This window comes from Poecilia formosa, unplaced genomic scaffold (assembly GCF_000485575.1).
Source record: "Poecilia formosa unplaced genomic scaffold, Poecilia_formosa-5.1.2 Scaffold1, whole genome shotgun sequence".
NCBI lineage: Eukaryota > Metazoa > Chordata > Actinopteri > Cyprinodontiformes > Poeciliidae > Poecilia > Poecilia formosa.
The window spans coordinates 2,356,953-2,369,439 of NW_006799940.1; the positions used below are offsets into that span (position 1 = coordinate 2,356,953).

At 38.6% G+C, this 12,487-nt stretch overlaps 1 protein-coding gene across 17 annotated transcripts in view; it reads left to right on the plus strand.

Moving 5' to 3' along the window:
• Window positions 1-12,487, plus strand: part of ptprk (protein tyrosine phosphatase receptor type K) — a 100,944-nt gene that overhangs the window by 52,687 nt on the left and 35,770 nt on the right. For all 17 annotated transcript variants that reach the window (XM_016668194.1, XM_016668204.1, XM_016668197.1 and 14 more), the window contains 5 exons: window positions 1,121-1,202; window positions 2,616-2,731; window positions 5,098-5,272; window positions 11,095-11,207; window positions 11,373-11,553. In XM_016668194.1, coding sequence (XP_016523680.1) covers window positions 1,121-1,202; window positions 2,616-2,731; window positions 5,098-5,272; window positions 11,095-11,207; window positions 11,373-11,553 — 667 coding nt within the window. The remainder of the gene's footprint in view (window positions 1-1,120; window positions 1,203-2,615; window positions 2,732-5,097; window positions 5,273-11,094; window positions 11,208-11,372; window positions 11,554-12,487) is intronic.

Genomic DNA, 12,487 nt, shown 5'->3' on the forward strand with positions numbered 1-12,487 from the left:
TATATAAAGGAGAGCAATAAATGATCTGGAGAATCAAGGCAGAGAAGACGTGTTAGCTGGTTGTCAAGCAGTTTGAGACGTTGGTATTAAAAGTCCGCTGATGTCTTTCTGCTAGGCACTGCAGTGAGCTATGAGTGAAAGATGATAGGTGAGAGAGAAAAGATAGATTGGAAGGGGAGGGAGACTGAAAGGGGGAGACTGTGACAAGCAGAGAAGATAAGCTATGGGTAAACAGTTCACGGCAGATTTCCCTTTAGAGGTGATGAATGACAACAACTGCTCACCCCTTTGCTCTCTTTCTCTCTCTGCCGCTCTTTTTGATGGCTGCCTCGTTTTCTTTCCCATTGCTTTTCTTCTCTGTTCATTACAGAGCTCCACACTGAGCAAACAGTGTTGGAACACAGATGGCAAGCGAGACAAAGGAAAAAAAAATCACAGTGAGGAAATAGAAATTGATGTTGATGAAACAATAAAGAACGAAGGGAGACGGACGTCCATTTTACAGTGACAGCGGAATCTGGGAGAGTAATTGTAAGAATGATGAGGAGAATGAGCTTTTTAGATAGTCAGATAATAAACTGGCGGGGAATCCAAGCACTTGTTGCAGCTCTTGGTATGAAGGTTACAAATGTGGAAGCTGAGCTTTGGTTCTTTTCTTCTATGTCAGAAAGTTCCTATAGAGTCTGGAAAAGAATGGAATTTAACTTCAGTATTTGATAGGGCTGGATAGGTAAAAATAAAATGTTGCCAAAGTCAAAGACTTGCTTGTTTCAGTTTTCCTGCTTGTACCCATCTGATTTAAATGATTGGACATTTGCATGCTAATTTTTAATTCATTTTTGTGATTAAGATGTTTTGAAGCTGAAAGTTTGAACTCATCCTGATGCAGCATTACATACTGGGAACACACACAGTAGTGATTTGAACAATGCAACACAAATTCAGTTAAAAGAATGACAAAGAGTCATCTGTTTGCAAGTTTTAACACTATATAAGCTACTGTGTGGGATTACAATAGGCTAACTATTTCCTTTGTGTATCCTACACGTATAGTTGATGTGGAATTACAGTGACAATTATGAAGATAATGAAAGCTAAATTTGACTCCTTCTTTCCCCAGGTTATATTTGAAGCAGAGGTGTCGGACAGCAAAGCCGGCTTCATCGCCATAGATGACATTCAGGTGCTCAGCTATCCATGCGGTGAGTCATTATCATGCTAGCAATTAGTCCTAGTTCACTGAATAGAAGCTGATAGCTCTGGCCACTAATTAGACTGTACCTAGGATGGTTTCTGTTGCAGCTGAACGGGTAGATAAGTAGGAAGGTGACACAGAAGAGGATGCTGCAAAAAGAGAAAGACAAGCAGAAGAGGCATAAAAATGGAGAGAGCGGTTGTGGGAAAAGAAAACAGAAAGATAGAGGGAACAGGAGAGGGTGAAGCGGGAAATGAGACAGTATTAGGGCAATCATGGAGAGAGAAGATTCTGACCACTCAGCGTTTTCTCCCCCCCGTTTAACCCAGAAGCACACACGGTGCAAAGACACACACAGAGCAAACAGTCACTGTCTTGTCTCTGCGCTGACAGGAAAGAGATTGGAGCGACGATCCATTTTAAATTCTGGCTACGTCCTAGGTCCCCTTCTTTCTTTCCTCACTCGAGTGTTTCCTCACTGCTAGAGGCGAAAAAGAGTTGTGACGACAGTCTCGCACTGTTAACAGAGAGGTCTGCTAATCTAAGGCCACAGGCATGTTCCTTGAAGGTCCTCATGTTAGAAAGAAAGCGATTACAACGTAGTTTGCTCATCTGTCTGATTGGAGCAGAAATCTTTCAAGACAATTCCGTGTCTTAATGTATTTCATTGATTAAAAGTCGCAAAAATGAAGTGTCTTGTACCTTTCCCTCCTGGAGTTTATTATCCCTTAGGTCTCTCTCTCTCTCTCTTTGTTAGAGGTTGTCGTTATAAGCACATCAGTAAACCCAGACAACAAACCCTGGAAATATAAAAAGAGGATCCTCAGATCCTTAAAGGCAGCAGGACTCCTAAGTGGAAGGAGCAAGTATTCTAAAAGGAATTAGGACTTAGTCTCCACAGTAGAAGCATTCATTCTCACAGCTGCATTTCTGGACACAGGTTTGTGTGTATGTGCATGTGTGCGTGTGTGTGTGTGTGTGTGTGTGTGTGTGCACATTTGCATGAACACGCGGGTGTGTGCGGGTTTTCAGTTACCATAGGAGATACAATCTATGATTGCAATCACGCCACCAGAATAAAAACGTCATCGCCGAAATACATTTTCTTGGTCTAAATAGCTAATTTCATTTCATTGGATTGTAGTTAAGAATTGGTTACTGCTGAAATTATGTATACTGGATGTGATGTTTATTTTACCTCAGGGCAATTCAGTGCTTTGGTTTTCTCCAACTGCAATAAAATCTAATTGCAAAAAATATAATGGAACATTATGTTACAAAATGTATACGGTGTAATAACCTGGGCTGTTTGATATCTCATTTACACGTTCAACAGTCAAATAGAATGAAACAAAAACAAACAAACAAAAAAAACCCACACACAAATAAAAGATTAACTATTTCTTTGACCCAATTTCAGATAAGTCCCCTCATTTCCTGCGTCTTGGGGACGTGGAGGTGAATGCCGGGCAAAATGCCACATTTCAGTGCATCGCTACAGGAAGAGACACGTCGAGCAATAAGCTCTGGTTACAGGTAAGGTGAAATTCAGACACTAACATGAAAACACATCAAGATGAACTCTATTGTTCCCCAGGGGGCTAGAAAGGAAAACTGCAAATATAATCAATAGAAATGCAAAAATAACCACATACATCTAACCTAGATACAAAGATAGGCTTTTACACTGCTTTTGAGCATCTGAGGTCAATTTATTAACAACGCTGATACTAACTTATTTTTTTAAATGAACAATGTTTTGGGAACATTTATTTGGTCCATAACACAGACTACTGATATGTGCAGTGGATCTAAGATGCTGAATATTATCAAAATCGTTTTTTTGTTTGTATGTTTTTTTTAATCTCACCTGGGTAGCTTGACTATATGGTTTATCAAATTAATAAAACACTTTTACCTGAAGAATAATTTAATTCAAGAATTCAGTTCAGTTTAATTCAGTTTTAAGTTATGAAAAATTAACAATAATATGTTTGGAAATGGTGTACTGAAAAAAATTATATAACATATATTTTCTTTTGTCCCAGGTTATTTTCTCATTTAAAGGATTAGTTGCAGACTAATCAAAAAGTACAATACACTCCACACTTAATAGCATCTCATGTGTAAAAGCTTATACATTTTCTTTTTGCATTTTATATTTAATTTACATTGCTGTGTCTGGCACAACTTCACCGAATCTCCTAATAAAGTTGTTTCTCGGTGCTTCAAGTGTTGCCGGACTCTTCACCTAAAAACAAATTATTGTTTGCAATTCCTATTAAATAAATTTATTGAAATACATTCCCAAATCTACCTTTTTAAGTTGAGTTAAGTCAACGACTGCAGTTTCTCTCAGCCACCCTTTAAAATGAGAAGGACACTGACTGCAGCGAGGCAGTGTGTTGATTTTCATGAAGAAAACTGCTACGACACACGCCGCTGTTCCCACACAGAACCTACGGTACACATCTTTGGAGCAATAATTAAAAAGGTAGAAACAACCAAAACTGCCACAACAGTGCTGGATGAGGACACAGGTTTGTTTTCCCATCGGTGAGGATAGTAAACAAATTTCAAAGTTTACTGTTGGAGAGCTGCAGCAATTTTTTCAGCATGAAATTATGGTACTTCATTAGAGGATGAGTTTATTTTTAGACTTCATGCAGATCTTCCCTAAGGGTGCAAATAAAACATGATTTACTTATCATCTTTGTTCTCATCTTCCATCGGTATGATATTGTGCCTGTCTGCCTTTTTACCCCTTTAAAAATGCTTTTTAAAAATAACATTTTATTTGTACAGGTAGAGATATGCTGATATTAGGCATTAAAACACGGAACTGCTATTTTCTTTATTGTGAGAGATTAAAGAGATCCTTTTTTTGTCCTGTTGGGTGGCTTGACAGTTGCAGTTTTAATTAAATTCAGTTTATTTATAAAACAAACACATCCAGTGCAGTTGTCAGTTCACTCCAATTTTATATGCATAACAAATTTAACTGTATACATTCTATAAATCAGTTGCAGCTGTAAATTCAGTCAAGGACAGTTCATTATCCCAATTTGGAAAAAAGTTTGCCCTAAGAAAACCTTACCGATTGCATCAGGTCAGTGAGTTTTTAGCAATTCTTCCATTCATTAACGAACATGTGGTGACAGTTGATTGCAGTGAGTTGATAACTCTGCAGAGGCAACATCTGGAAACAGTGGAAAGGAAGGACCCTTTTAACGTAACTTCTACGGTTAGCAGAAACGGACGTTACATGCAGTTAATAACAGCAGTAAATGCTTCTACTGCATAACTGGAGAGTAGAAAAGAGCAGATTGATGAAAAAAGTGTCTCTCAGCAACCTATGTTTATAGCAGCATAATACATGAATAGCTCAGGATAACCTGCTACACTCACACAGAAGAAAGCCGTAAGCTTCTCATGAACAAAATACTTCATTCAAGATCCATAAATTTGTAATAAAAATGAAAATTTGCCAGTCCCGACTAAATCCTCAACAGTTGAAGATGTAAGAGATAAAACAATAGAAACACACGCCACAGTTAGCTAAAAGCGACATTCTACAGAGATACGTCTAAATATAAAGTGCTAAAGTCAGAGTTGTGCGCTTAGACACACACACACACACACACACACACACACACACACACTGCAACTGTAAGCCATACATCTAGCAGCTGACATGATTAAGAGTTTAATGGCTGCTGATTTCATTATTGCTCCATTGTAGTCATGACCTTCAAACCTGCTTTCAGTGAGGCAGAAGGGGTTGAGAGTGTGTGTGTGCTGGTTTGTGCGGTCCAGTACTGACATGTGACCTTGATCAAGTCACTTAAACTACCCGTCCTCTGCAGAATGTGATTTATCTGCTTGTTTTGTCTCTTCTCCAGAGAAAAACGGGAGAAGATATTCCTGTGGCTCAGACCAAAAACATCAACCACAGGCGGTTCGCTGCCTCCTTCCACCTCAAGGAAGTCACTAATCAGGATCAGGATTTGTATCGCTGTGTCACCCAGTCAGAGCGTGGCTCCGGAGTGTCTAACTTTGCGGCTCTTATTGTGAGAGGTGAGATATTCAGAAATGTTTTTGATACGTGCAGAATTTCCTCATCTGTAAGGTAAATTGTTTTTTTTTTTATCTCTACCTGATGAGGCACCGCTTAGGACAATTGTTTCTGCAAATAAAGGCTTTCGAATCCTTGCTGCATGTTGACTAATGCTTCTTTTAGAGTATGGGAGTCTCCAGGCACATGACTGAGCTTAATTAAAATTCAGAAGGCTCCAATATGACTATAAATCAATTATTGACATAATATGACCCTCATTAAGCCCAACCAAACCACCACACATGCTTTCAGTTCAAAAACAGGATTGAACTTGGACAAAAATAAACTACATAAAACATAATCCACACCATTAGCTTTAAAGCGTGTGAGTCATTTCATTATCTGTAATTGATTATCATCAAGATTACAAGAAATGAAATGAAAGGTTTGAAATGGATCACTTTCTAAAACAAAACTAACCCTTTTTGGACTCCTGATGTAAAATAAACAGCAGAAAAATATTTTACACAATAAACATGACTGCTTATAAACCACTTGTAGATTTTTGCCTAACTAAATCAAATAACAATAAATTAATATTATATACATTATTTTAGCAGAAGAAGGAATATTTACAATTTGTTTTGTTTATGTTTTTTGCTGGGTTTTATTTTGGTGGTATTTTTTTTTATTTTTATTTATTTATTTATTTTTTTACCTCGGGTCATTATTCCATGAAATTCTCAGAACATCCCATAACTACTCATTACAAAACTGATGGCCTGAAAACCAGTCATAAGCTATGCACATTGTCATATTTTTCTTGACATTGTTACTAATAAGATGATCTTAATCATGTTCATTGCACAATATAGAATATAGATATATACATTATTCAGCTTAACACCTGAATATCTTATAAACTGGTCTGTGTCTTCCCTTTATCTTTTTTGCTTGATTAATTTACATTGTTTAAGCCTTAAATAATTTTTCTTATAACTTCAAATGTCTAATTCCCTTACCAATCAAGTACAGCTCCTCTGAGTCTGACTGATTAAATGTCAGTCATTACCACAACATTTACTAATGAGCAGAGCTCATGTGAGCTTATGTAGATCCATGTTTGCCAGTCTTGTGGCTGAATGTGTGTGTGTGTGTGTGTGTGTGTGTGTGTGTGTGTGCGCTCACTCCGTCGCCGTGCGAGTTAACTCCATTGTTGTCTGCGTGCACGTGTGGGCCGTGGGCGGGTGTGTGTGGATAGGAAACTGTGTGTGGGCCCTAGCTGTCATGTGCTTCTGACATGTGGTTAATAAGGTGTCACCAATGTGTGTTTGAGATGGGATGCTTTATTCATTCATTTTCAATGGCTTACATATTCAATTCATCTCCCAGGGAGAGACGGAGGAGGAGGGTGGAGTGAGAGGGGGGTAAAGGCGAAGGAGATTTGGGGAGAATGATCTGGGAGTGACAGTTAAAGGTTTGGGGCGGGCGGGAACGGGAGGCTGGGGGAGTAAAGAGAAGTGTGAGGATGGTGGAAAAAGTTAAATGTAAATAGTCGGCTCATTATCCGAAGGATATCCACATCGGAATGAAGAACATGTCCGGATATGTAAACAGCACAGCAGAATCGTATTTATTATTCTGCATAAAGATGACAGAGGAGGAAGAAATAACAAATCAAAGCTGAGGCGAGCATCGTGAATATGAATATTAAATAATCTACCTCACATAATGGCACGCTCGCAGTGTCCGGTGGCGAGGCCTCAGCTGTCTGTGTCGCTTGACCCCATTTCTGACTGTGGATTCCAATTCCCTCTGGAAATAAATCGATTTGTTCTTTTCTTTTGATCAACAAAATCTGCCAGGCTTGGCAACGCATTTGTGGATTTACTAAGAATAAATAAGTGGCTACTGTTTATTTATCTGGAACGTCATTTCTGAAAACAAGAAAAGGCGAAGATGAGAGGGGTGAGGAATCTGCACGGCAGGAGCCGTGTGTCTAAACTGGAAAGGAGAAGCAATCTACAAACATCAGTCGAGGTTCATTCGGGATAGCGCTGCTTTCTGCTTACAGCCACCAAAGAGGATTTTACAGCTTTGAGGGTTATTGTTAATATTGTTGTTAGGAAGACAAGACAGTAAAAGAACGGAAACTCCGAGTATGCATGTGGAAGGAGAGCAGTCTCATGTTTATTTATTAGAAATAAAAAATATCAGGCTGGGGATGAGATGGGGGATGAGAGCCAGATAAAAATCAAAGAAACATGGAATATGTTTATTTTCTTAAAACACACGCGTGTTGGAGATTTAAGGCTCCTGCCGGACGATGACGGCCATGAATATGGACATGTTCGAGCTGAAATGGTAGAATTTTTTTCTTTGAACATTTTAGTCGTTAAAATGTATTTATTATGAAATTGAGGCCAGTGAGAGAGCGCTGCAAAGTGGGGTATTACTTGAAGAGTCATGTACAAGATAAGAATATGAAGAAGAGGAAAATGGAGAAGCAAAAATTGTGTATGTTTTAAAGATTTGACATTAGAACTCTCAACCAGGTTTCAAGCCTGATAATTGAATTAAATTAGTTAATATCATGCTTTTGACACAGAGATGACCCAGCGTCTGCATGCAACATGTCTATGAAGAATGACTAATTAAATATATATTAAATCATTATGGCAGCAGTAATGTATGCAGTAATATCACATTAGCAAAGAACAGCCTGGATGCAATACAATATTTGAGGTGTTATGCCTTCAATCCCACCTGCCAGAAATGTATTACAGCAGTTTGATGGACTTTCTATATTTATTCCCATATGTGAAATAGATCTTAGTAACAAAGACACTTATGTTCACAAGGTGGTGAACACATTGTAATAACAATAGTTTTCCACAGTAGCATTGCAATCCCGTACATCCTTAATTTTTACCATCGCCATTCAATGTTACAATATTTAATTAAATCTTGTTTGGCAACCCACTATCCAGAATTTTGATATGAAGCAATTAAAAGATTACAAAATGGGTAAAATATCTTGAGGCAAGTTTTAAACTACAGATATATTTCAGCACGAACAAAAACTGTATTGTTGTCCAGTAGCCCCAAGCCTACAGTTCCAACACAGATGGATGAATGATGGCAAGCCGCAGTCCTGCCATTCCAAGTTTTATTACGGATAAACAGCATGAAAAGTACAAGGGAGTCCGACTGCGCGTTGTAGTGTGTGTATGTATATGTGTGTCACTTTAAGTTTGGTCAGAGGCTAGGTCTAATAAAGCCGTGCCCTCTGGTTCCCACTGTGACAGAGTGCATCATCATGTTGGTTTGCAGTTTACCCACACACACACACACGAACACACGCATACACACATCGCCATGCCAGCTTGCATTACGCACAACTGATGGCCTAAAAATCTCTTGCAGTATTACTGTCACACAAGCGAACGAGGACGAACACGTTTGCTGTGCTGATTTTTATACAACAAACCTTGACACATGTCCATGAGCTAAGAATGAGTTAAGAATGTCCATTTCTTCCAAATCATTAGATTATTTCTTCCAAAAGTCTTCTACTCAAATCACACACACAGATGCACAAAAACCATAGTTTCTTTCTTTCTTCCTTTCTTTCTTTCTTTCTTTTTCAAGAAGCAGTGACAGTTGGAGCTGCAGGCATCATAGAAAGCCTTCTAACACGGTTTGCTGTTGTTGCAACACTTACACAATCCTATGTTCACTTTTTCCCGGGTCAGATATCCTGCAGCAAGTTTCCTGGTGATGTTGGCAGCGGTTTGGGAAAGCTAAACCTTATTGACAAGGTTGCTGATGATGGTCAGCAAAGCACAACGTGCCTCATGGGTCCGAGTCACAAATGATTTTTTTTTTTTGCATGCCCTCTTACTTTATGTTTTTTGGTGTTAATATCACTTTATAACGCTTATAATGTGGTGTCTACTTGTAAATTTGTACATATAGAAATATATGTATTTTCTTGCGAAGTTTTCTGGAATAGGATGAAAGACATTAATTTTTGATTTTACAGATTAAGCCAGGATTGATAAACTCATTTGAGGTTTTCCCCACGTTCATCAGTTTTGTCATTATCATTTACATTCGACCCAAAAACTTGAAAAATGATTAGACAGTTCACACATGTGATTAATAATATAAAACTTTGTGTCAACAAACCCACCATGAGATATTGCAAATTATGCTACTGATGATTTGTTGTTATTTTTTAGGTCAACTGTTCAAATGACAAGGGACTGAATAGAAAAAGAGAAAATTTTCATTTCAAACCAGCTTTTGTTTTTTCCCTCAAGAGTTACTTAATGACCCAGTTAGGTTATATTAGTTATTTATCATTTATATATTTAATAGACCTTAAAGTGGGACACTTTATAATGTTTGTGTATTTCGCTTAATATCCAAGCTAAAAGCAAACAAGAACCCGGTTTCTTAGAAATATGCATCATTCAGTATTCACTTCAATTCTTTATCTTTTCCTCAATGATCTAGTTGTTTACTTTGTTTACTTGATAGTGTTGCTAGTTGACATATTGTTGACGTTGTTGGTTTTCTGAAGTCACTTTGGCGTTCATTATCTGGATTCAGCTCCATCCGTCTGCGTGTGTACGTGTTTGTACACGTGTGTGTCTGTTGGCATGTGCTGTCAGACTTCACTATTTTATCTGTTCTAAAAAAGCCTCTTCCCAGCATGAACCCTGCTGACAGCCACGCTCAGCACACAAAAAATTGCCAACACACACTCACACAAGAAAAGAGGAGGTGTCAACAATGCAAAATATGACTAATATTGGAGCAAACGCACATAGTAACACCAGGTGCTCATATTTAATTTTGATAAGTTTGATATATCTGACATGGAATTAAAAAAAATAAAAAAATAGGAGCTTTTCCTGTCCTCATACAGAAAGTGATGTTTCCTGTGTGAGGATGTGTCTTGGAGATAAATCTCTGTGATTTACGGTTTGCCTGGCAGGTTGCGGGTCCATGCACGGCTGGAGTGATTAATGCATGTATTGATGTATGTATGACTATGTGTCATGCAGATTAATCTGTCAGTCACACAAGTGTCACACTTTGCACTGATCAGACCACCACAGTCATTTTCATGTAAAATAAACACAATTTATTAACTAGAAACAGTGACGTGTGTCCACTGTGTGATCTATGCAGTTAGTGAAAGGGGAAGTCATTGCAATACTGATACTTCTCACATTTTTGAGACACTCATGTTGTGAAATTCGTATAAATAATGAGATGAAGCTAAAGAGGAATAGCCCGCTTCAGAAATTTCTCCTCACGTCAATCTGATTCCAATTTAACATTCCGGTTTCCTGCTTGAATGAGCGCACACATCCCAACAACAATCTCACAAGTAAACATACATTATGGCCTCTAGGCTCTGACCTCCTCACTCCTTGCAAGAATGCATTTGTGCAGAGATATTGGGAAGCGAAGGGTAAATGTCATTCCCAAGAATCGGAGCCTGCAGGTAGATGCTGGTGTGGGGATAAGCAGGCATGTCAGGTTTGAATGTAGCAAAGCTCCTTGATTTGAAATTTATCAGAAGATGTACCAGAACAGAAATGACAAGCATCCATCGCTCTCTCGCAAGGTCAAGGTATTCCAACAGTATTGAGTTCTTGACACACAAGTTATATCATTGCTAGTTTAATGTATGCAATTGGAAATAATAATAATTATTATTTTTGATATGGTTTCATATTATAACGTTGTAATATTGGTTTATAGTCTGTAATTCATCTTCGGAAGCACATTTAAACTTCCTGCTGTTCTTTTGTTCTCTCCTCAGAGCCCCCTCACCCCATTGCTCCGCCCCAGCTGCTTGGTGTCGGCCCTACATACCTGCTGATTCAGCTCAATGCCAACTCCATATTTGGTGATGGACCCATTATACTTAAAGAGGTGTGTTCTTTCTGAGAAAATCTATCATTTCGAAGCATTCACTTGTACCTATGTGTGTAAATCAAGCTGTATTAGCATTTAACAGAAGTGTGTGTAATAAGTTTTGAAACACTAACATTTTGTTTGAGAAAGGAGTAACATTTTTTGTTTGATTGTTTTCTTCAGGTTGAATACCGGATGACGTCAGGCACCTGGACTGAGACTCATGCTGTGAACTCTCCCAACTACAAGTTATGGCACCTGGACCCAGACACAGAGTATGAGATCAGAGTGTTACTGACGAGACCAGGAGAGGGAGGGACAGGAAAACCAGGACCGCCTCTCATCACTCGCACCAAATGTGCAGGTACGGCAAAGATAGCATGGTAAACTAAAAGCTTTATGCATGAAAACTCTCAAAAAATGAGACTTTATCTGTAAATATTTGTTCCTGGTGTTTCTTACACCTTGGTTTTTATTGACTCTATCAACTGCTGCCCTTAGTTTTAGTTTTTTTTGGAGGGGAAGATATATTTGAACAGAGTATGCATGCAGAATATAGAGTGTGTAGTGAGAGGCTAAATTTAAGAGGAGAGGAGGAGGACAGTAAAGTCAAACTCAGAATATGGTTGCTCAGATAAAATTTTTCTCCTTTCACTCCTGGACTGTTTTTTTTTCATGTTTTTACTTATTTTAGCAGCTCCTCCCTCTATATATCCCCCCTTCTTTCATAGTCATTGGCTTTCCACCCTTTCTCTGCGCCTCCCTCTCCTCATCTCCTTCGCTCTCTGTGGATCAATAGACGGAGGGCAGAAACACTGTCTGACATTTGTAGAAATAAACGACTGAAATATAAACACAGCTAGCCTGGGGGAGAGAGACAGCATGGGCAAAAAAAAAAAGGTTGATATGAAAGAGAAAGAGACCGAAATAAAAGCAATGAGTTTGAATGAAAAACAGAAAAAGAGAGCAATGGAGATATGATGAAAAACAATAAGGCTGGGAAAGAAAGAGAAAAGAGAATCAGAGTGGAGCAAGAGAGCAGGAGGCGAGAGAATGATGAAACTGGGGAATGAAAATGAAAGAGATGAAAACTCATAACCACAGGGCCTGACTGATGTCTGCCAACCCCTCTGCGTGTGTGTGTGGTATGTGTGTGAGTTGGTGAATGAATTTGAATGTGAGTGTGTGCGTCTGTTCTTGTTTATTGACAAAGAGGAAGTCATAGACTTGTTCAGGCGACTCATCTATTGAGCAGCTTCCTGTTTAACAGGAAGAGGAAATTAATCTTCTTACTACTC